A 25,365-nucleotide genomic window follows, 5' to 3' on the forward strand; every position below is an offset into this window, starting at 1 on the left:
GTTGCTGCTGCTATGAGAAGATATGTCAAGCCAGAGTATAGTGAATTTTGCTAGAGGGAAAGGAGTGGGCTTTAAGAAAATGTGCATTTTTCCTAATGTTAAATTGACGTAAACTGTACCATACTCTAGCTGGATAGGCTACTAGGGAAGAAACAGTGTAAAGAAATGACCCAGCTTCCTCTTCTGGAGGTGACAGAAAGGGCTCTGGTCTTTTTATCTATCAAGTTAAGAAGTGGTCTAGGGACCATAAATAAAGGAAGTAAAAATATGATTGTGGAGCCTAGTTTTTGCCTTAAGGCACAGCAAAGGGCACTTTTGTACAGTAGGACCAGGTCAGTGTCCCTGCTCTGATCAGATCATCTATTCTTACTCGGAGAGGAACAGGATGTGGAGAAAGGCATACAAACTTCTTCCTCAGAACTCCCAAGCACAGGGAAAATCATTCCTCTATAGGTTGAGTTAGAAGCATGGCAGATAGAGCCAGGGAGAAGTCCACTTCCCACTTTGTAGGTTAAGATGTTGACAAAGTAGTATAGTATGTCACATTTCAGGATAATTTATTTGATCTAAAACCTATTTTGCCCTGTTACATTTTTTATTACGAATTCTTAAAACAATTCTGAGATTTCCATACTGACCTCAGACCCTTGGAGAAAAAACATGTTTTCCAATTACATTGCAATACATGGAGACTGACCCTCCGTTGGTAATTCCAAGTTCTAGTGTTCCGTTTCTGAACAGATTGCTGTTTTTCCAGTGGTATATTCACTGAGACACAGAATTGAAAACAAGTTGTTTAGAGATTAATGATGGTTACCTCCTTACCACTTATCCCTTTTTCTCTCTGCAGTTTCTGCAGGTGTTTTTTGTAGTTGTGTTTAGGAATGTGATACGTAAAAACATAGCCTTAGAACTATAGAATAACATATAGTTCAGGGAATTTGACTCTAAGAGACATGAAGAAATTGAAAGCATTTGAGGAAATAGCAAACTCACATCCCATTTTGTGTTTGCCCTCTGGTGTGGTAATGGGTTAAATTGCCTGAATTATTAAGTCACTACTCTCTTTTCTGTGTTTGCCAAACTTATGGTAGCTGAATTTAAGTTACAATACTACTTCGTCTTATCTCTTCACTTTTTTCCACCCTCCTTCAATAAGGAACTGTATAAGCATTTGAAGAATAATTTACATAAAAGCCTGTAGTAGGAGGAGGCCATCTATAGGCAATGTAATGTTGGGGACCATCCAGAGGGCAGGAGGAAGACAGCCGCTTCCAGGTTTGAACTCAGGACAGATCAACCACCTGGGTGTCGTCTGCACTCTCAGAACAGCCCCAGAGTCTTGGACTCCACCAGGGTTTCACAAACTCCTGCCGGAATTCTGAGACTCCCACAGAGAGGCTTTTAACTGTGGATGGATGCAGAATTATTCTTGTGGATGTTGGGATATGAGTGGGTCACCTTCCATTTTGACATCTTGGTCTATCACAATTTCCCAAACATTCTTCTTGATGTTGAGTAATGTGTTTCAACTTCAAGGAAATAACATTTTGATTAAAAAAAAAATACAGCCTTGGGGCAAGGGTTAGAAAACTTACCTAGTGGGTACTGGGTACTATTGTGTAGTATACCAGGGTGACCAGTCTACCCCCACATCTCAGCATCACATAATATACCTCTGTAACAATCCTGTACATGTACCCCATGCTTCTAAAATAAAAGTTGAAAAAGAAAAAATATGTAGCCATATTATTAAGACTCAATTAAGAGAGGTTATAGTGCTGTACATTTTTCCTTTCTCTCAAATTAAGGATTACATAGAAATTTTAAATAAGATTTTCATAGTGTGTTAAATTGTCCATAGGAAATTGAATATTCATTGTATACATTATGTAGAATTTTAACATGTATACAACCATTATTTAAGACAAGAATAAAGAACCTTAAAATATATACGTGTTTTAAAAAATCTCAGTAGTGGATGTTGACAGATGTTAACATCTATAGCATTGGATCTCATTAGTTTAACAGCTTTGGCAGGCACACCTCATTCATTGTGCTAATGATATCCCTTGTCAGCAGGAAGGAAAGAATATTGATTTATCAAAAGATGAATAGATTTGCATGTTTATTATAAATCCCTGCTGTGAGGATTCCTTTGACTTAGTTTTAAAATGTTTATACAGGTTCTCACTGAGAAGGGAAATGAGGAAAAAGAGAAAAACATGCAGATACCTTTGAGAATTTATAACCTGAGATAAGACTACAACCAAGATAGATTTTAAAATGAAATAATTCACTTGATACAAAGATAATTATACAAAAATCATTTGTATTGCTATATACTAGTAATCAACAGTTGAAAATAAAATTTTAAAAAGGATCTACTTATAATAGCATCAAAAACATGTAATATTTAGCTTAAATCTAACAATATGCATAGACCTACAAATCATCAATAAAAGAAACCAAAGGAGACTTAAATGAAGAACTATACCAGGTTCAGGGACCAAAAGACTATTGTTAAGATGTTAATTTTTTCCTATAGACACAGTGCATTCTCAGTAAAAAATCCAGCAGGCTTTTTTGCAGAGATGAACAGCTTTTTAAACATTTTATATGGAAAGGGGAAGGAACTTGAATAGCCAGTAGAATTTTGCAAAAGGGCAGCAAAGTTGATTTAAGATTTACTATAAAGCCACCATAATCAAAACAGTTGGAATTGGTGAAAGAGTAGACACATAAAGCAATGAAACAAAGCAAAGATTCCTCATATATATGGCAATTAATCTTCAACAAAAGTACAAAGAAAATTCCATGTTGAAAGGATGGGATAGTATTTTCAACAAATGGTGCTGTAACAATTGGACATCTACATGCAGTTAAAAAAAAAACGAAGAAAGAAAAATACCTTTGACCCATATCTCACTATAGAAAAAACAATGAACTCAAAGTAGGTAATCTAAATGGAGACTCTTAAAAATAGAAGAAAATATAGAATATCTCTGTGTCTTTGGGTTAGGCAAAGTATTCTTGATACAGCACTAAGCATACTCCATTAAGGAAAACAGTCATAAAATACACTTCTTACAAATTAAAAACTCTTCACAAAAGACAGTTAACAAAAAGGCAAGCCACAAACTGGGACAAAATATTTGGACAATACATATCTGACAAAAGACTTCAATCATAGTAAAACAAACAGCCCAACAAAATAAAATAGACAAAAAGACTTGAACAAACATTTCACTGAAGAAAGTATACAGATGAGATTTCAGATGCTGGATTTCAAATTATGGACTGTCAAGGATGTGGAACAGCTAGAGCTCCTATACATTGCTGGTGGGGATGCAATTTCTTATAAAATTAGAAATATGCTTAACTGTGTGGCCCAGTGACCCCACTTAATAGGTGTCTGCCCAAGAGAAATGAAAACTTATGTTGACATAAAAGCCTGTTTATGAATGTGTGCAGTGGCTTTCTTCATAATTGCTAAAAACAGTAAACAACCTAAATGTTCTTTGCTGGTGAATATAGATAAATAAACTATGGTTCATCTATGGAATATTACTGAGCAATAAAATAATTTTTTGATATACACAGTAACACGAATGAGTCTTACATGCATTATTCTAAGTGAACAAAATCTAAACTTGAAAGACTACATACTGTGTGCTTCCATCTAGATGATGTTCTGGTAAAGGCAAAATTACAGAAACAGAAAGCAGATTGTTGGTTGCCTAAGGGCAAGTGGCCTAAAAAAATTTTGGAAGGGTAATGAAAAAGTTCTAGAGTTTAATGGTGTTTATGGTTATAGGGTGTATGTGTTTGTCCAAATTCATAGAAGTCTACATTTTTTAAAAATGAAATAATTGTGTAATTATACTACAGTTTTTAAAAGTATTAAATGAAAATAGTTCGCCTTGAATCTTGATTAGTTAATTCATGCTGTTTGGTTGTTACTTAGGAAGGAACTTAAACCATCTTGCTATCCAGTAATATTAGAGAAGGCAACAAATTGATGTATTTTGTACCCATGACACCTTTGTTCATTGAGTATTAAATAATGCTCATTTTTAAACACACTATTAAATTATAAAAGGAAGCAATGCATTTTGTAACCTAAAAGACACTTCTGTAGTCTCAGTTTGTTTTATGTAACCTGCTAAATGAAATTGCCTCTTTAGTACAGTTGGTGTGTGATTTATTGAAAACAAGGAGAGGAAATTTGTTAGGGAAGTTAGGGAGCTCTTTCCACAGAGAAAAAGCTGAGAAAGACTGGAGAAAATTAAACAAAACTCCAGGAGAGAGAAGAGATAAAAGCTGATATTAAATCCAGGTCTCAGCAGGAGAATTAAGGCATTTAGGATCAGAGGAGAAAAGATGTAAGGTGAATAGCATTAGGTGAAAACTGGACAATTACAACTTAGAAACCATTGGTAGATAATCTCCTTAGGTACATTATCTTAACTTTCCAAAATAATGCTGCAGTGTTTAGTTTGTAGCAATTTGTTAGAAGGTAGAAATATACCTTGCAGTAATTTCTTTATTGTTAACTTCTCCTTGTTATAGACTATGACCTTGTAACCATGAGAGGTATAGAAGAATAGATCATGTATTTTTAGATACGTAGCTGTAAAGATCCTTTCTTAAGGGAAAGAAACAAGCCCAGTCAGTATTCTGTATAGCACCTTGCATATGCTGAGTGTTCAATAATTGATTAGATGTTTGTTCATGTAGTAACTGAAACAAAATTATTATAGTATGTAAAGCTAATGGGTTTTTTCTTTCTTACCTCTTCAAGGTGGAACAAGCTATTGCTTTTGACCTATTAGCTTCAATACTATTATCTCTAGCATCGTTTTGCCCTTCCACTGACACTTCTGAGCAATATTTTTCCCCCTAATGTTCCAACTTCATTTTTTTTCATAGGCACTAGTCAAGCTTGCAGATAATGTTCCAACTTTAGACAGATGAATAAGAAAAGTGTCTTTCTTCTTATTTGGAGGGAGGGGGTGGTGGGAGGAGAATCCATTGAGGATCCTTAGAAAAAGCATTTCAGTATTTTCCCTCCTGTGAGTTTTTGTCTTATATCAGCTCTGTGGCCATGGATGATTTCACAGTCACCAATGTCACCATTCTTCATCATCACAGTGAGAAACAGACTTTGGGGCATGGCTTAATAAGAACCTGGCATTTGCTGTATTTTCAGCATTGTTGATGCTCTTTGGAGCCTCAGCCAGATATTTATGTGCATCATTGTAGAAGCACGGAAAAGTGGTAGGAAGAGCTCTTCATTCTTACTACATTTTTAGAATTTTCAGGATTAAAGTTTTTTTTTCTGGGAAAAAAAAATAACTGTAACCATAGCATAAAATATACTTAAAGCACCTGTTACCTCTGTTCTTCCTTAGGCCATTTCCCTTTGAAGAAAGGGTAGAAGTTCGAGCAGGGAAGTCTTGATTATTGGTTACAAGAAGAGCGATGACCGTGTTTTTTTCTTTTGTAAAAATTTGACATTTAAGTTGTACAGTAGAATTGACTTTTTTTGTGAGTACAGTTCTTTGAATTTTAACATATGTATAGATTTCTGTAATCACTGCCACCATCAGGATCAGAGTAGTTTTGTCACCCCCAACAACCCCTGCCCCGTGCTCTTCCTTTAGAGTCACAGCTCTCCACCATCTCTGTCCCCTGGCAACTACTAATTGTTCTTCATTATTATAGTTTTGTCTGTTTCAGAATAGATATATAACCTTTCAGATGGTCTTCTTTCAGTATCATGCCTTTGAGATTCATCCAAGTTTTTGCATGCATTATGGTTTAATAAGTAAAATATTTTATATATCACATAAAGTACTTTTATTAAAAGTGTGTATCTTTTTAATGCTGATTTTATTTGTTTTCTCCTTTCAGATTTGTATTTTAAATCCTGTGGTTTTAAAACATTCCCATTGTTTCTTAATTGCAGGAGATTTTGCAGTTCTTCTTAAAGCAGGCATGACTGTAAAGCAAGCAATTGTGTACAACCTCCTCTCTGCCATGATGGCTTACATAGGCATGCTCATAGGCACAGCTGTTGGTCAGTATGCCAATAACATCACACTTTGGATCTTTGCAGTCACTGCAGGCATGTTCCTCTATGTAGCCTTGGTGGATATGGTAAGATATTTTATATTTTTTTGTGGTACTGAACCTGCAAATGAAAGAAATCCTTGGAAGTGGTTTGAAGCCAAACTATTTTTAAAAATATAACTCATTTTAAAGATATAATATCCTAAATAATCTCTTAAGGAAAGACAAATAGGAGGTTTCCTTTTATGGAAACCAGTTGAGTTGCTGAAAATGTCTGTCCATCACGTTACTATTTAAATAATCATTAGTAGTAGAGTTATAATTACAGAATTATTATACTACTTCAAAGACTTTGTAATATTGGTGTAGAAGTGTTATTTTTGTTAGCAAAATTAATTTTTTGAGTTTGTTTTATGGCAAACAGGAGAGAAATACTGTTCCTGTTAGGTAAGCCAGTCTTCTGGAAGGAAGTGGTATATATTCCATAGGGTTTATGTAATTTCTCTTATTTCTAAATTTAACTTAAAGTTAAATGTAAATGCTAACAATTTGTTTTATTTTGATTTTACTTTAATACCCCAAATATGTTAGACAGTGTATTTACAGAACTAGCAATTAGCTTTTTTTGTTAGTTTGTTTGTTTGACTAGATATGACACTTTTTTTTTCTGGTAAGATCATCACATTCTTATTTCAAAATTATGCAGCTTTTTTTTTTTATGAGATAGGGTCTTGCTCTGTTGCCTAGGCTGGAGTTACAATGGCCATGAATATGGCTCACTGCAGCCTCGACCTCCTGGGCTCAAGCAGTCCTCCTGCCTCAGCCCCTGAGTAGCTAGGACTACAAGTGCCTGCCACCACAGCCAGCAAAAATATTTTTTTTTACTTTTTTTTATAGAGATAGGGTCTTGCTATGTTGCCCAGGCTGGTCTCAAACTCCTGGGCCCAAGGAGTCCTCTCCTGCCTCAGCCTCTCAAAGTGCTGGGATTACAAGTGTGAGCTACCACACCCGGCCCAGCCTAAATTTTTAATCACAGAATTAATGCCTATTTATCATAGAAGGTTTTGAAAATGTAAACGATTGTTTCTTTTTGTTTACAAAGTTACCTAGGAGTAGTCATCTTCCCTGCTGACTTTTAATATCTCATTTCCTATTCTCACCCTCAGCTGATAACCTTGCTTCTGATTTCATGGGGAACACTGAAGCTATCAATCCACAGGTTCTCATCATCTCTTCTGCTTACCTTGCTGTATCTATGCCCATTTACATTCTTTCCTGTTACTAAAAGGAAACTTCCTAGCTGGTGCTCCTGCAAACTGTTCCCTAGAACTGATCCCCTCATGCTAACTCCCTTAAATTCTCCTTTCTCTTTCCCACACCATTTCCCCCCTTCTGCTGGATTATTTCTATTAGCCTATAAACCTCATATTATTTCTCCCCTCTTAAAAAGGTGGGGGACCTCTCTTAGTTCCAACTTCCTGTTTAGCTGTCACCCTATTGCTGCTCTCTTTTGGAACATTTTCATTGTTTCGTTTGGTTGGTTTTGTTTTGGGGTATTTTTTGAGACAGGGTCCCACTCTGTTACTCAGGCTGGAATGCAATGGTGCAATCATAGCTCACTGCCGACTCGACTCCCCAGGCTCAAGTGATCCTCCTGCCTCTACCTCCTGAGTAGCTGGGACCACGGGTGCACACCACCATGCCTAATTTTTTTTTTTTTTTTTTTTTTTTTTTTTTTTGTAGACACAGAGTCTCACTATGTTGCCCAGGCTGGTCTTGAATGCCTGGCCTCAAACAATGCTCCAGTCTCAGCCTTCCAAAGTGCTGAGATTATAGGTATAAGCCAACATGCCCTGCCCATTGTTTATTTTTAAATTTTCCTCTTTTTTTGAGCCAAACCTAAGCAGGTTTTCCCCCTGACTTTTCTGCCAGAACTGCTTTTGTCAAATTAACCATGACCATGGCATCACTAAGTCTGCTAGTCATTTTCCAGTCTTCATTTTTCTTGTCATAACAGCAGAACTTGACAGTTGGTCATTCTCTTTTCTTTGAAATGCTTTTGTGTCAGTAGTCTTCTGTTTGTGTATTTGTTTGTTTATTTGTTTGTTGTGAGACGGTCTTGCTCTGTTGCCCAGGCTGGAGTATAGTGGCATGATCTCAGCTCACTACAACCTCCGCCTCCTGGGTTCAAGCGATTTTCATGCCTCAGCCACCCAAGTAGCTGCGATGAGAGGCATGTGCCATCACGCCCAGTCTTTTGTCAGTAGGTTTCTATAATACCACAATTTCCTGGCCTTTTCTCCACCTTGCTGGCTTTTCTCAGACTCTGGATCCTCCTCTTCTCCCCCTGCATCTAAATGTTGGCAAAAGATATAAGTAATTTCATCTAGTTTCATGGCATTAAATATTTGTTGGCTGATGATTCCTAAATTCGTATCTTTAGTTTAGGCCTTTCCTTTAACTCCAGACTAATCCAACTGTACTTGAATGTCTAAAAGGCATTGTGCACTTGACATGTTCAGAACAGCTCTTGACGTTGCCAACACTACTCCTTGACCAGCCTGTCTTGTAGAATTCTCCATCTCAGAAATGATGATACCTCTATTCTTCTAGTTGCTCAAAAAGCTTGAGTGTCATCCTTTGACTCAACTTTTTGCCCTCCCACATCTTGTTTGCCAGAAAGTCCTGAGGCCTCTTTCGCCTAACCACCTGTACCCTCATCATTTTCATCCAAGCCACCACCATCTTTTTCTTTTTAACTGCTCTCCCTGCTCTGTCCTTGCCCTGCCTTCCAATTCTGTATCAGCTCAACTAGAGCAATCCTTTTAAGCCATAGATCACATCATCACATTTGTATGCTTCACATTGTGGTTTTTCATCCCATTCAGAGTAAAAGTCCTAAAGTTCTTTCTTTGACTTGCAAAGTTTTTAATCATCCTTGAACATTTCCACTCCCTTGTCCTCCTTAGTTTTCCTATCCTTACTTCAAATCCTCCCACTGTCCCTGAGGGACATTCTGCGTCAGGGCTGTGGCACTTGCTGATCACTCCTCCGGAATAGTTTTCCTGCAGACATCCTCATGGCTAGCTCTTGCTTAGGAGGCATCTTATCTAAAATTTAAATCTCCCCTTCAACATTTCATATCCTCTATCCCTGCTTTACTTTTTCTCCTTTGTACGTGTATCTCAACCTATTAACACCATTTTACTTATTTATCATGTTCATTGTCTTCCCCACTAAGATGTCAGCTCTGGGAGGACAGGCATTTTTGTCTTATTTTATATACTGCTGGAAATAGTTTATAGTTAGTATTCCTTACATCTGTAACACTAGAAAGTTACAGATACAAGAAGAATGAGTCTTTACAGAAAGGATTTATAGTTTAATGAAGAAGAAAAGTAGTCATAATTACAGTTATTTTGATATGTGTTATGAAAGAGTTTTGCACCATGTTTGTGGAACTACAGAGAGGCTGGCTAAAAAGTTGGGGAATAGAAAGTTTTTCTGTCAAAAAAATCCGAGCTGAGTCCCAAAGAATGGAGTTTGTTAGAAGCAAGGGGAAGGGTCGTATGAGGAAGCTGAATGATTTATAACATCATTCCTTTGAACAGTAAGTCTATAGCTAGGACTATATTCTGAGGAAATAACATGACTACTCCTGATAAAACAAGCAGACAAAAATAAAACCTCACTGCTTGGTTCTTTGCAGTAGTATTTATAATGTCACAATTATATTGGAAACACTCTAAATGTTCAAGAGAAAGGGAAGAAACTATCCACATATATTTTTTGAGATTTTAATGACACAGAAATTGGGTATTTTCTAATGTTAAGTAGGAAAAAATGGATCCATATTGTCGTCAGGTAGGTGTTGGCCATATCCTGACAGTCGCACAACATGCCATACCAAAAAGATGGGAGTTTATCTTGTAAACTTTGGAGAGCCATGAAAAAGTTTAAGCAGTAGAATGACATGATCACATTTTTGTTTCAGAAAGACCACTTTGGCTCTATTGGAGGAAGACTTTTATTGATTTAAAGCCATTCAATAAGATATCAACAGTACCAGAAGTTTTAGTTTGAGATACCTATAGGATATCCAGGTGGAAGTATCTAGTTGTAGAGGACTTTGGGTGGTGCTGTTTATCAATCAATATCAAAGCATTTTTGTGTAATATTGTAAACAAGTATGGCCATACCGGTAGGTGCTGGTTGGCTCTTAGCTGTGGCTATGACAAACAGTGTGGGTGTTGACATTCAGGTTACAATTAAATGTGGCAAAACCGTAGTTCCTGTTCTAGTTGGTGTGTATACATATCTAGAGGGCATATTTCTGTAAAACATCCTGCATATTGTTTATGCTTAAGTATTTAAGGAAAGTCATAATGAAAAATCTTTGTAACAATAAAAACTTGGAAGGAGGAGAAAGGATATAGAGTAAAAGAGTCTTCTTACTAGAACCATATGTAGGAAGCTGTCAGTTTGAAGGGCCAGATAGTAGATGGTTTAGGCTTTGGGGACCATATGGTTTCTGTCACAGTTACTCAACTCTGCTGTTGTAGTGAGTGGTTCCTGGGACAGTGCCTCTGCTGTTGTAGCACAAAAGCTGCCATAGACAATGTGTAAATGAATAGGCATGGCCAGATTCAGCATGGTTTGCCAACTCTTAGACCATTAGTTGATTTGATAAAGTGATTTTGTGAATGTTTTGGACAAGAAAATAATCTTTACTAGCTATTATATACCATTTCCATAGACTTTTAAACAGAATTTATAATAGCATGCTGTAGTTCTTAAATATGACCTTAAGGAGATTGCTAAAATATACCGTAGCACTGTCAGAGCATGGTGGTAAGATTAATTGTACCCATTATTTAATAACAAATAATGATGTTTCTTCCTAGACAGGAAGAAGTATGAATTAAGAATTCTGTGACTTAACACTAGATTTCTCCTCCCTAAACCCAAAGCACCAAGATACTGTTTTGGAGCAAAACGTAGTGTCCCAGAGGGTAGCATATCAGTGTCATCTTTCTGTATATATTGACTGCAAATTTGAATTATGTTTACAGAAAAGTGAAAGTAAAAATTGGAAGTAGCAATTCCTTCACAATTTTAGATTAAGTTTGGGTGGAAAGAATGTATGCCTATAATGATGCAAATGTATTTCTTCCACAAATCTTACTTACTTAGACAAAGGAATTTAATTTTTATATTTTGAATCTACAGATTATTCTTAGATGTAATAGTATGTGGTATGCTTTAGAAATTAAGTATATAAACTTTTCTTTTCTTTTTTTTTTTGTTGAGACGGAGTTTTGCTCTTGTTGCTCAGGATGGAGTACAGTGGCGCGATCTTGGCTCACTGCAACCTCTGCCTCCTGGGTTCAAGCAGTTCTCCTGCCTCAGCCTCAGCCTCCTCAGTAGCTGGGATTACAGGCATGCACCACCATGCCCAACTAATTTTGTATTTTTAGTAGAGACGGAGTTACTCTATGTTGGTCAGGCTGGTCTCGAACTCCCGACCTTAGTTGATCTGCCCGCCTCGGCCTCTCAAACTGCTGGGATTACAGGCATGAGCCACCACCCCCAGCCATATATAAACTTTTCAAAGCACTGTGCCTTCAAAGATGTGACAATTTTCAGAATTTTGAAATTTTAACAATATTAAGAGAATAGAGTACACTGTGAGGGCAGTGTGCATGACTTGGTACTAGTTATGCTGGATAGCTCTGCTAGGTTATTTTCTGTGTCTATTATTGGAATGAAAGCAATGGCTTAAGGGCATAGAGACACCAATTTGGATTTGTCCCCAAGTATCTCTTTGCTGTCATGAGCAGTGGGAAATGAGAATTTCAAGTGGAAAAGAGTGAAGAAGTGAAACCATTTTGAATTAGGCATTTCCCAAAAGAATCTTCCTTTTTAAAAAAAAAAAAAAAAAAAAAAAAAATTTTTTTTTTCCGAGATGGAGTTTTGCTCTGTTGCCCAGGCTGGAGTGCAGTGGTGTGATCTCAGCTCACTGCAACCTTTGCCTCCTGGGTTCAAATGATTCTCCTGCCTCAGCCTCCCGAGTAGCTGGGACTACAAGCGCGCCCCACCACGCCCAGCTAATTTTTGTATTTTTATGGGTTTCACCATATTGGCCAGGCTGGTCTTGAACTCCTGACCCCATGATCCGCCCACCTCGGCCTTCCAAAGTGCTGGGATTTATGGGCGTGAGCCGCTGTGCCCGGCCCAGGAATCTTGCTTTCTTATTGAGTTTAAGATATATTAGTAAATGTGGGAATTGTGGTGATCGTTTTTTTGGAGTGTCTTATTGGTAATAAGTTGCTTTATGCTTTAGCATAAAGTAAAATGTCAGAATTTATAAGGTCAGTGGATAGTAACTGTTTGAAAAATGACTAATGTGTATATTTTAAGTGTTTGTTGTGGGGGATGAGGAAGAGGAGGGAACAGAGTTAGTATTTCCTTAATGACTAGCAAAAGCATAAAATTTCTTCAGTATTTGACTAAAATACATCTGGTGGGTAGCACTGTGTTCAATAATTATTTTGTCTGTAGTTACACTTTCGTCATTAATTTTCTTAAGTAGGAAAATGTTTTTAAAAACTGTTTTGAGCAGAAGTATTATACAAAGTTTAATGTGAAGATTTATTTTTCTAGCTTCCAGAAATGTTGCATGGTGATGGTGACAATGAAGAACATGGCTTTTGTCCTGTGGGGCAATTCATCCTTCAGAATTTAGGATTGCTCTTTGGATTTGCCATTATGCTGGTGATTGCCCTCTATGAAGACAAAATTGTGTTTGACATCCAGTTTTGACCTTTCCCAGTAATCACTGTTGATTACGAGAATGTTACCATGCAGTTTTGCATCTGTTCCTTGTACTGTATGCACATTGCTCAAAGGAAAGTCAGTGGCTTGCACTACTTACAAGTTTCATAGATTTGAGCCTAACCACAAAAGGCTGGTGCTTAGTACTGTTTTCCATGCACGTAGGGGTCTTTTAAAAATATAAAGCTTGTGATAAAGAGAGGAGAATATGGGACTCCATGAACCAGTGTTGATATGTTTGATTAATTTTCACAAAATCATCATATAAAACACTAGTCTCTTTCTTAGTAGAAACTTCTGTGGCTATGCAGAAATAGAGATCGAACCAAAAAAAAAATCATTTAAACTTTAAAAATATTTTAAATGGACTTTGGGGAGACATTTTCTGTGTGTTTTAAGAATGAATTGTAGTGCTCTTTAATTCAGCTACATATATTCATGTGGTGATAGGGATCAACTTGACACAACTTTGAAACTGCATAAAGTAGACATAGGAACTAGAGGAAAGCTCAGGCTGCATTAGAGTATGAATTTAGCATTGGGAAAAGCCCTTATTCTTGAATCTAGAGTTACTATTTTTGTATATATTTGCATAGTGTTTAAACCTGCAGCCTAAACTACTGAAATTTGTGATTGTATGTTTGTGTGAGCTTCAGTTTAATGAAAGAGTCATAATGGTTCTTTGTATTATTATAATACTTGGTGTTGGGGTGTTCTTTCTGTTTTGTTTTTTACTTTAATTTTGTTTTGATTTTTTTTTTTTTTTTTTTTTTTTGGTGGTGGGAGCTGAGGGTTTGGAGTATGTGGTCAATGTTCTCTTTTTAAAAAATTGTAACCCTCTAGAAAATATCAAAGAAATGAACCAGACGTGGTTTAAATAGTTGATTTTCCTATTTTAACAGTACCAACTAGTTAATTGGGAAATATAAGTTCTGAATGTTCACATTGCTTTACCAGTTTGGCATTGGAACCAAGAGCACATGCCGTGGCTGGCTACAAGGTTGTAAAGCAGAAAATCAAAGTTTACCATGTCTGTAATCTGTACATGAAGTGTCAACTTAGAACAGTTACTAGGATAAACTCCATTATTGCCATGGCTGTCATGGTACCCAAGTGACTTGGAAGATGCATTTAAATTACTCTCAGCTGAAATCACTTGATCATTTTGTGCCAAGATATGCTGTTGGTGCCTGATAGGGATTAGTCTCTTTTTTAGGTGCCCTGTTCTCCTACCATAATTGTGAATGATTTGTGAGAAGTGCAAGCCATGTTTATCCTGAATTTTTACTTAATAATTTGTATTGCTAGTCATATGCATGTAGCTTTCTGTTTACATCCTATGCCACATGGTCTTCATTTATGCCAGGTAAACTGTATTTGAACTATGTGCAGCTAGCTTTGTTTTAATCTGCTTGGCAACCAGTGTAGCTGCTGTAACAATCTTATTGTTCAAATATATAAGAGCCAAACTCTTTTCCATTCCATCTAAAATGTTTTCATTTAGTACTCTTCTTCCCTCCTACTCTATGAACTTCAAAATAAAAACAAAACTTTGAGAGCAACACATGCATCCAGGTATTTATAGATTATTGCCAGTGTTTTTTCTGTATGCTATGAGCAAGGGAGCTTAGGTGTTATTTCTTTAATAATTTATGCTTGAATCTGAAAAATTATTTCTGACTCCATGGCCTCCTTATAATAAGTAGAAGTAAGTTTTATGCATAGATTATTTTCAGCATTGGGCACTGAATTAGGACAGTCCTCATCTCATTGCTTGGCCCTTCAAGCAACCTAGCTAAAAGGTGCTGATATTTTATTTAGTACTGCCAACTTCAAGTGATTCATATATCTTGATTTCTGAACCAAGATGTATTTATAGTTCATTATTTTTGGGTTTTTAATACCCAAGTAGGAGTCTGCATTCCAGCATTAAATCTGCTTCATTTTAGAACCTTTAAAAGCAACAGCTGGAATATACTCCCAGTTTTAAAATAAATGCCTGATTTAAAGCAAGTGGGTTATGCTGAAGTATATAAAGTTTTATATTCTCTCAAAAATTGTATTATCTATCTTTATTTGCTAGATTTTACAAATCTTTCTTTTAAGAGGGCTGTAACAGTTGCTGCTAGTATTAGGGTTCCACCAGTATTTAGTTTTCACAGCATTCTAATGTATAGTTTCAAGTCTTAATAGACAATCTGAATTCCACTACATTTCTGTTGGCTCCAACATTCCTTTTAGCTTGACCAGTCTAATTAATTTAAAATGTGTTTGTTGGAGGTCATTAATGTTACTTGTACAATGCTGTCACTGTGTGACATCCATATGAATTTTGGTATATATATCACATTGCATTCAATCAGCTGTGATTATGCTTAGAAATACTATAGTAACTAGATGCAGTGTGAATTTTTTCCATTAACAATAAGTCAGTGGCTTAAATGTGATTGATTATGGTCCTGCAAGGTGATTCTTGCTAAAATATCTAAACTTTTGTTTTAACTGAATCAATCATTTTTTTAACTTAAAAAGCTGGAAAATATCAAATGCTGTTTTTTTTCATTGTCAACAGTGGTGTGTCATTTTATGTATGTTCCTAATGCTTATGGAACTCCTCCAAAATAAAGTTACTCAAAGAGAACAAATATGCCAGTGTGTTTTCTTTAGTCTTTATTTCAGAACATTTCCTTATATTTGAGTCATATTAAGTTTATCTGCATTTGCTCATAAGTAAATTCATAATTAATTATAACTTTAGTCAAATGTATTTCAACAAAAAAAAAGGTTTAAGTAGTAAAATAATATGCTTTCTACTCAGCCAGCCAACAAGAAATAGGAACAAGGAAATGACGTCTTCTCGTTATGAATTAAGTTGACATAACAGTGCTACACCTCGTCCAATCCAGTGTTCCTTGGGTTGGTCAGAGGGAAGAGTCATGGCAATCACAAAATTTGTGGAATGGCCAGTGGTGGATAATATTCCTCTCCGCTCACTTGTCTTATACAGTGGAGCAACATAACTTGGCCGTTTTGGTATATCTGCCCTCTTACAGGGCTTTAGCCACATCTGGAAGAAAGTACATAACATCGCTAAGTCAAGGCTGTTAAATGTACATGTGTTTGAGCCTACTATAGTATTCTCAGAGTAAGATGATGCATGCAAATTTCTGTGGCCCAAATAATAGATTTATTTTCACCAGCAGTGCTGTGATTGCTCAAAACATTTTATAGAACTCTCATAACTGAAAAAAATAGTTTTCGCCTACTCTGTCTAAAAGCATATTTTCCAACTATTTATCTCTCAGCCACAATTACCTGGGAAATGACTTTTAGTGCTTACAATGATTAAAAAAAAAAAAATCAGATGCACTTTCAAAGGAGAGAATTGCCACACTGATACTCAGAATCATGTGCCTTTATATTAATTGAAAGCCAGTCCCAAAAAATTCTGAAGGGATTTTTTTATCAACAGCTGTATAGCTAGAGAACCTTCCCATTTTAGGAGACTATTATAAAGGAGATACTATATATATTATGCTGTTTAAAATATAATTGCATTCCTTTATAACCACAATCTATACCCCATTCTTTTTAGTCATTAAGTTCCTACAATTTATTATTAGACCTCATCCATCTTAAAAATAAGATTTTGAGGCAATTTGATCTTTGAATGTAAGAGTAAGAACAAACTATGTTCATAAAGATATTTTAGAATTTAATTCAATTTATTTTTCTGGAGTAGAATAGCAATCCTCGAGATGATAGGACTTGACAGCCCCAGTGTTCAGACCCCTCTTTTAGGTTTCTCAGGTCAAAACACAGATTGTTGAAGGAGCTTATAAGGATGCGAGTTTCTCTATTTCTCCCACTTAATTGTGGAATCCAGATTTTCATAAGGGGGATCCACAAGGCAGTTTTGCAAATACTAACTACAATGTAAAACTCGAAGCACTCTTCCTAACTCAGATTTCATTTCAACCCCAGGGGATTTTTCTAATGAGAATTTTTATTTCTAACTAGCTCCTTATTCAGGAGAATCATTATCCATTTATAAATTAATTTCTTCTTGTACACACTGCAAGCTACTTAAGAGTTTCCATGTGAAAGAAAGACTCAATTTCGATCAGCTCCTGAAATTGCATTTATTTGTCCTTGAAACTTTCAATTTGAGTCTTGTATTTTAAACTTTTGTGCCCACGGTATTTTAAAATATATGACAGCTTTCTCGCAATTGGCTGTCAGTTGACCCCTCACTGATCCTGTTACAGCTGCTCTGAAGGGGTTTTTACCTGTCTTTGAGCTGCTGCCAGAATCCTGCAAAGAAAATTCACATAAATCCCACTGCCTATATTTTATCACAGCATCCCAGACCTACCCTTCAAATTGCTATTTTCTTAAGCCATTTTCTCATGATGCAGTTATAGATGGAAACTTAATTATATTTTATAAAGCTTAATCTGCCAATGCTGGAGATAGGTGCCTAATAAATGTAACTTTTTAAATTGATGGTTTTCATAATCTTTAATATGCAAGTTTCACATTTTCAAGTCAAAGTATAAGAAAAATATAATGAACACGTGTGTGTGTATGTATATACAGTGGACCTCACTATTTGTGGATTCCACATTTCCAAATTTGCCTACTCACCAAAGTTTATTTCTAATCCTAAAATCAATTGGCAGCATTGTCGCGCTCCTTGGTGGACGTTTGCAGAGCATCAAAGATTTGCGTCATCCAACACACGTTCCCAGCTCGGGTTGAACCAGGTGAGGCTCTGCTTTGTTTCACCTCATAACCGTAAACAAGTGTCCTTTTCGTGGCCTATTTAGTACCATGTTTTTCACATTTTTGTGTTTTTGTTGGCGATTTCACTGTTTAAAATGACTCCCATGTGTAATGCAGTGCTGTTTCTTTTGTTTGTTTGTTTTTTGAGATGGAGTTTCGCTCTTGTTGCCCAGGCTGGAGTGCAATGGTGTGATCTAAGCTCACTGCAACCTCCACCTCCCAGGTTCAAGCGATTCTCCTGCCTCAGCCTCCCTAGTAGCTAGGATTACAGGCACCTGCCACCACACTCGGCTAATTTTTGTATTTTCAGTAGAGACAGGGTTTCTCCATGTTGGTCAGGCTGGTCTCAAACTCCCGACCTCAGGTGATCCGCCTGCCTTGGCCTCCCAAAGTGCTGGGATTACAGGTGTGTATAGCATTTTGACCATGAGTTACTGACTCAACATTGTATATTAAATAAGGTGTCTTTAAACAGACACAAAATAAGGTTACTTACTGATCAGCTAACAAAAATGTTGTGACCAAAGAAAGAACCCTGTATTTATTTCCCCAGGAGCAATGGTTCAGTATTTGCTAATTCAATGTTGGAAGCAACTTTATAGAATGTAATTACCATGAATAACAAGAATTGACTGTATATGTGTGTGTTTATATATATATACACACATATGTATACACATATATACACAATATGGGGTCTATTTTATATATAATATATAAAATATGTATAAAATAATTCCACATGTATATATAATTAGAATTTACTAACCACAGGCACTGTATCATAAAGAATTTTGGGATGTGATTCTGCAAGTTTCTTGATCTTTCTATTCCAGGAAGCTCCATCCAGAAATAATCCATGAATGAAAACACCTAAATATAAAAGAAACACATTAATATAACACTTGAAATATGCATTTTGATTGAGTTCTGAATCTGAAATTTCTACATGTAAGTACTATGCAGGTGATACTAGATTTGCAGCCTAAGACTAGTTCTCCAAAGAAAGCAATCTCCTGAGTGTTTTAACATCCATATTTCAAGAACATTGAAACTTTGCCTAGTGAAATAATACAATAGTAAAATTAGGTGTGGAAGACAAAAGAGGAAAGAAATTTTAAACAGGTCTATGGGAAGTTCTCTCTGTGTGTGTGTGAACATTATCAAATTTATATTGTTCATTGGTCAATGATTATACTGTGTTTTCAGAAGCTGTGAAATCTAGGGGAAAAAAGTAGTTCTTTTTTTTTTTTTTTTTTTTTTTTTTTTTTTTAGGGTTAAGGGCAAACTTTTTTTTTTTTTTTCTTTTATTGTAATTATTATTATTATTATTATTATTATTATACTTTAGGTTTTATGGTACATGTGCCCAATGTGCAGGTAAGTTACATATGTATACATGTGCCATGCTGGTGCACTGCACCCACCAACTCGTCATCTAGCATTAGGTATATCTCCCAATGTTATCCCTCCCCCCTCCCCCCACCCCACAACAGTCCCTGAATTGTGATGTTCCCCTTCCTGTGTCCATGTGTTCTCATTGTTCAATTCCCACCTATGAGTGAGAATATGCGGTGTTTGGTTTTTTGTTCTTGCGATAGTTTACTGAGAATGATGATTTCCAATTTCATCCATGTCCCTACAAAGGACATGAACTCATCATTTCTTATGGCTGCATAGTATTCCATGGTGTAGATGTGCCACATTTTCTTAATCCAGTCTATCATTGTTGGACATTTGGGTTGGTTCCAAGTCTTTGCTATTGTGAATAATGCGGCAATAAACATACGTGTGCATGTGTCTTTATAGCAGCATGATTTATAGTCCTTTGGGTATATACCCAGTAATGGGATGGCTGGGTCGAATGGAATTTCTAGTTCTAGATCCCTGAGGAATCGCCACACTGACTTCCACAAGGGTTGAACTAGTTTACAGTCCCACCAACAGTGTAAAAGTGTTCCTATTTCTCCACATCCTCTCCAGCACCTGTTGTTTCCTGACTTTTTAATGATCGCCATTCTAACTGGTGTGAGATGGTATCTCATTGTGGTTTTGATTTGCATTTCTCTGATGGCCAGTGATGGTGAGCATTTTTTCATGTGTCTTTTGGCTGCATAAATGTCTTCTTTTGAGAAGTGTCTGTTCATGTCCTTCGCCCACTTTTTGATGGGGTTGTTTGTTTTTTTCTTGTAAATTTGTTGGAGTTCATTGTAGATTCTGGATATTAGCCCTTTGTCAGATGAGTAGGTTGCGAAAATTTTCTCCCATTTTGTAGGTTGCCTGTTCACTCTGATGGTAGTTTCCTTTGCTGTGCAGAAGCTCTTTAGTTTAATTAGATCCCATTTGTCAATTTTGGCTTTTGTTGCCATTGCTTTTGGTGTTTTAGACATGAAGTCCTTGCCCATGCCTATGTCCTGAATGGTAATGCCTAGGTTTTCTTCTAGGGTTTTTATGGTTTTAGGTCTAATGTTTAAGTCTTTAATCCATCTTGAATTGATTTTTGTATAAGGTGTAAGGAAGGGATCCAGTTTCAGCTTTCTACATATGGCTAGCCAGTTTTCCCAGCACCATTTATTAAATAGGGAATCCTTTCCCCATTTCTTGTTTTTCTCAGGTTTGTCAAAGATCAGATGGTTGTAGATATGTGGCATTATTTCTGATGGCTCTGTTCTGTTCCATTGATCTATATCTCTGTTTTGGTACCAGTACCATGCTGTTTTGGTTACTGTAGCCTTGTAGTATAGTTTGAAGTCAGGTAGCGTGATGCCTCCAGCTTTGTTCTTTTGGCTTAGGATTGACTTGGCGATGCGGGCTCTTTTTTGGTTCCATATGAACTTTAAAGTAGTTTTTTCCAATTCTGTGAAGAAAGTCATTGGTAGCTTGATGGGGATAGCATTGAATCTGTAAATTACCTTGGGAAGGATGGCCATTTTCATGATATTGATTCTTCCTACCCATGAGCATGGAATGTTCTTCCATTTGTTTGTATCCTCTTTTATTTCCTTGAGCAGTGGTTTGTAGTTCTCCTTGAAGAGGTCTTTCACATCCCTTGTAAGTTGGATTCCTAGGTATTTTATTCTCTTTGAAGCAATTGTGAATGGGAGTTCACTCATGATTTGGCTCTCTGTTTGTCTGTTATTGATGTATAAGAATGCTTGTGATTTTTGCACATTGATTTTGTATCCTGAGACTTTGCTGAAGTTGCTTATCAGCTTAAGGAGATTTTGGGCTGAGACAATGGGGTTTTCTAGATATACTATCATGTCATCTGCAAACAGGGACAATTTGACTTCCTCTTTTCCTAATTGAATACCCTTGATTTCCTTCTCCTGCCTAATTGCCCTGGCCAGAACTTCCAACACTATGTTGAATAGAAGTGGCGAGAGAGGGCATCCCTGTCTTGTGCCAGTTTTCAAAGGGAATGCTTCCAGTTTTTGCCCATTCAGTATGATATTGGCTGTGGGTTTGTCATAAATAGCTCTTATTATTTTGAGATACGTCCCATCAATTCCTAATTTATTGAGAGTTTTTAGCATGAAGGGTTGTTGAATTTTGTCAAAGGCCTTTTCTGCATCTATTGAGATAATCATGTGGTTTTTGTCTTTGGTTCTGTTTATATGCTGGATTACATTTATTGATTTGCGTATATTGAACCAGCCTTGCATCCCAGGGATGAAGCCCACTTGATCATGGTGGATAAGCTTTTTGATGTGCTGCTGGATTCTGTTTGCCAGTATTTTATTGAGGATTTTTGCATCAATGTTCATCAAGGATATTGGTCTAAAATTCTCTTTTTTTGTTGTGTCTCTGCCAGGCTTTGGTATCAGGATGATGCTGGCCTCATAAAATGAGTTAGGGAGGATTCCCTCTTTTTCTATTGATTGGAATAGTTTCAGAAGGAATGGTACCAGCTCCTCCTTGTACCTCTGGTAGAATTTGGCTGTGAACCCATCTGGTCCTGGACTTTTTTTGGTTGGTAAGCTATTGATTATTGCCATAATTTCAGCTCCTGTTATTGGTCTATTCAGAGATTGAACTTCTTCTTGGTTTAGTCTTGGGAGGGTGTATGTGTTGAGGAATTTATCCATTTCTTCTAGATTTTCTAGTTTATTTGCATAGAGGTGTTTGTAATATTCTCTGATGGTAGTTTGTATTTCTGTGGGATCGGTGGTGATATCCCCTTTATCATTTTTTATTGCATCTATTTGATTCTTCTCTCTTTTTTTCTTTATTAATCTTGCTAGCGGTCTATCAATTTTGTTGATCCTTTCAAAAAACCAGCTCCTGGATTCATTTATTTTTTGAAGGGTTTTTTGTGTCTCTATTTCCTTCAGTTCTGCTCTGATTTTAGTTATTTCTTGCCTTCTGCTAGCTTTTGAATGTGTTTGCTCTTGCTTTTCTAGTTCTTTTAATTGTGATGTTAGGGTGTCAATTTTGGATCTTTCCTGCTTTCTCTTGTGGGCATTTAGTGCTATAAATTTCCCTCTACACACTGCTTTGAATGCATCCCAGAGATTCTGGTATGTTGTGTCTTGGTTCTCGTTGGTTTCAAAGAACATCTTTATTTCTGCCTTCATTTCGTTATGTACCCAGTAGTCATTCAGGAGCAGATTGTTCAGTTTCCACGTAGTTGAGCGGTTTTGAGTGAGATTCTTAATCCTGAGTTCTAGCTTGATTGCACTGTGATCTGAGAGACAGTTTGTTACAATTTCTGTTCTTTTACATTTATTGAGGAGAGCTTTACTTCCAAGGATATGGTCAATTTTGGAATAGGTGTGGTGTGGTGCTGAAAAAAATGTATATTCTGTTGATTTGGGGTGGAGAGTTCTGTAGATGTCTATTAGGTCTGCTTGGTGCAGAGCTGAGTTCAATTCCTGGGTATCCTTGTTGACTTTCTGTCTCGTTGATCTGTCTAATGTTGACAGTGGGGTGTTAAAGTCTCCCATTATTAATGTGTGGGAGTCTAAGTCTCTTTGTAGGTCACTCAGGACTTGCTTTATGAATCTGGGTGCTCCTGTATTGGGTGCATATATATTTAGGATAGTTAGCTCTTCTTGTTGAATTAATCCCTTTACCATTATGTAATGGCCTTCTTTGTCTCTTTTGATCTTTGTTGGTTTAAAGTCTGTTTTATCAGAGACTAGGATTGCAACCCCTGCCTTTTTTTGTTTTCCATTTGCTTGGTAGATCTTCCTCCATCCTTTTATTTTGAACCTATGTGTGTCTCTGCACGTGAGATGGGTTTCCTGAATACAGCACACTGATGGGTCTTGAGTCTTTATCCAATTTGCCAGTCTGTGTCTTTTAATTGGACCATTTAGTCCATTTACATTTAAAGTTAATATTGTTATGTGTGAATTTGATCCTGTCATTATGATGTTAGCTCGATGTTTTGCTCGTTAGTTGATGCAGTCTCTTCCTAGTCTCAATGGTCTTTACATTTCGGTATGATTTTGCAGTGGCTGGTACCGGTTGTGCCTTTCCATGTTTAGTGCTTCCTTCAAGAGCTCTTTTAGGGCAGGCCTGGTGGTGACAAAATCTCTCAGCATTTGCTTGTCTGTAAAGTATTTTATTTCTCCTTCACTTATGAAGCTTAGTTTGGCAGGATATGAAATTCTGGGTTGAAAATTCTTTTCTTTAAGAATGTTGAATATTGGCCCCCACTCTCTTCTGGCTTGTAGGGTTTCTGCCGAGAGATCCGCTGTTAGTCTGATGGGCTTCCCTTTGATGGTAACCCGTCCTTTCTCTCTGGCTGCCCTTAACATTTTTTCCTTCATTTCAACTTTGGTGAATCTGACAATTATGTGTCTTGGAGTTGCTCTTCTCGAAGAGTATCTTTGTGGCGTTCTCTGTATTTCCTGAATCTGAATGTTGGCCTGCCTTGCTAGATTGGGGAAGTTCTCCTGGATAATATCCTACAGAGTGTTTTCCAACTTGTTTCCATTCTCCCCATCACTTTCAGGTACACCAATCAGACGTAGATTTGGTCTTTTCACATAGTCCCACATTTCTTGGAGGCTTTGCTCGTTTCTTTTTATTCTTTTTTCTCTAAACTTCCCTTCTCGCTTCATTTCATTCATTTCATCTTCCAGGGCTGATACCCTTTCTTCCATTTGATCGCATCGGCTCCTGAGGCTTCTGCATTCTTCACGTAGTTCTCGAGCCTTGGTTTTCAGCTCCATCAGCTCCTTTAAGCACTTCTCTGTATTGGTTATTCTAGTTATACATTCTTCTAAATTTTTTTCAAAGTTTTCAACTTCTTTGCCTTTGGATTGAATATCCTCCCGTAGCTCGGAGTAATTTGATCGTCTGAAGCCTTCTTCTCTCAGCTCGTCAAAGTCATTCTCCGTCCAGCTTTGTTCCGTTGCTGGTGAGGAACTGCATTCCTTTGGAGGAGGAGAGGTACTCTGGTTTTTAGAGTTTCCAGTTTTTCTGCTCTGTTTTTTCCCCATCTTTGTGGTTTTATCTACTTTTGGTCTTTGATGATGGTGATGTACAGATGGGTTTTTGGTGTGGATGTCCTTTCTGTTAGTTTTCCTTCTAACAGACAGAACCCTCAGCTGCAGGTCTGTTGGAGTACCTGGCCGGCCGTGTGAGGTGTCAGTCTGCCCCTGCTGGGGGGTGCCTCCCAGTTAGGCTGCTCAGGGGTCAGGGGTCAGGGACCCACTTGAGGAGGCAGTCAGCCCGTTCTCAGATCTCCAGCTGCGTGCTGGGAGAACCACTGCTCTCCTCACAGCTGTCAGACAGGGACATTTAAGTCTGCAGAGGTTACTGCTGTCTTTTTGTTTGTCTGTGCCCTGCCCCCAGAGGTGGAGCCTACAGAGGCAGGCAGGCCTCCTTGAGCTGTGGTGGGCTCCACCCAGTTCAAGCTTCCAGGCTGCTTTGTTTACCTAAGCGAGCCTGGGCAATGGCGGGCGCCCCTCCCCCAGCCTCGCTGCCGACTTGCTGCTTGATCTCAGACTGCTGTGCTAACAATCAGCGAGACTCCGTGGGCGTAGGACTCTCTGAGCCAGGTGCGGGCTATACTCTCCTGGGGCACCGTTTCCTAAGCCCGTCGGAAAAGCACAGTATTCGGGTGGGAGTGGCCCGATTTTCCAGGTGCCGTCTGTCACCCCTGGAAGGGGAACTCCCTGACCCCTTGCGCTTCCCGAGTGAGGCAATGCCTCGCCCCTGCTTCGGCTGGCGCACGGTGCGCTCACCCACTGACCTGCGCCCACTGTCTGGCACTCCCTAGTGAGATGAACACGGTACCTCAGATGGAAATGCAGAAATCACCCGTCTTCTGCGTCGCTCGCGCTGGGAGCTGTAGACCGGAGCTGTTCCTATTCGGCCATCTTGGCTCCTCCCCAAAAGTAGTTCTTAATGTAATAGGGATCCAGTGGTGGCTAGTGGGCAGCATATGAACAAAGTACCCTTCTGTAGATCTCTAATGTCATAAGAATTAAATTGCTCCTCCCCTTTTAGAATTTATTCTTACTGCCAAGAGCTCTCGTTAGTCTGTTGATGAAAGACACATGATGAACTCTCTCTAGAATGTCATGTTGTACACTAACAGCTAAAGAGTACAAATGAGGCAATCAGTGAAACATGAGTTACTTTCTTTGGCTTTACATATCAGTAAAGCCTCATGGATTGGAGTCTGCAGGTAAAACTGATTGTAACAGTACAGAT

The 25,365-nt window shown here is 37.6% G+C and overlaps 2 protein-coding genes across 9 annotated transcripts in view; one reads left to right on the forward strand and one right to left on the reverse strand.

Moving 5' to 3' along the window:
- SLC39A10 (solute carrier family 39 member 10) overlaps window positions 1-15,554 on the forward strand; it is a 143,483-nt gene extending 127,929 nt beyond the window's left edge. For all 7 annotated transcript variants that reach the window (XM_063647761.1, XM_063647760.1, XM_063647757.1 and 4 more), the window contains 2 exons: window positions 5,972-6,162; window positions 12,739-15,554. In XM_063647761.1, coding sequence (XP_063503831.1) covers window positions 5,972-6,162; window positions 12,739-12,897 — 350 coding nt within the window. In that variant the 3' untranslated portion in view covers window positions 12,898-15,554. The remainder of the gene's footprint in view (window positions 1-5,971; window positions 6,163-12,738) is intronic.
- A 2-nt stretch (window positions 15,555-15,556) lies between these two features.
- Window positions 15,557-25,365, reverse strand: part of DNAH7 (dynein axonemal heavy chain 7) — a 349,153-nt gene continuing 339,344 nt past the window's right edge. Inside the window, exons 64-65 of one of the 2 annotated variants that reach the window (XM_054477799.2) lie at window positions 18,464-18,567; window positions 15,557-15,976 (exon numbers count right to left, since the gene is read on the reverse strand). In XM_054477799.2, coding sequence (XP_054333774.1) covers window positions 15,770-15,976; window positions 18,464-18,567 — 311 coding nt within the window. In that variant the 3' untranslated portion in view covers window positions 15,557-15,769. The remainder of the gene's footprint in view (window positions 15,977-18,463; window positions 18,568-25,365) is intronic. The other variant, XM_054477800.2, reaches the window with a different exon arrangement.

Source organism: Pongo pygmaeus, chromosome 11 (assembly GCF_028885625.2).
Source record: "Pongo pygmaeus isolate AG05252 chromosome 11, NHGRI_mPonPyg2-v2.0_pri, whole genome shotgun sequence".
Lineage (NCBI taxonomy): Eukaryota > Metazoa > Chordata > Mammalia > Primates > Hominidae > Pongo > Pongo pygmaeus.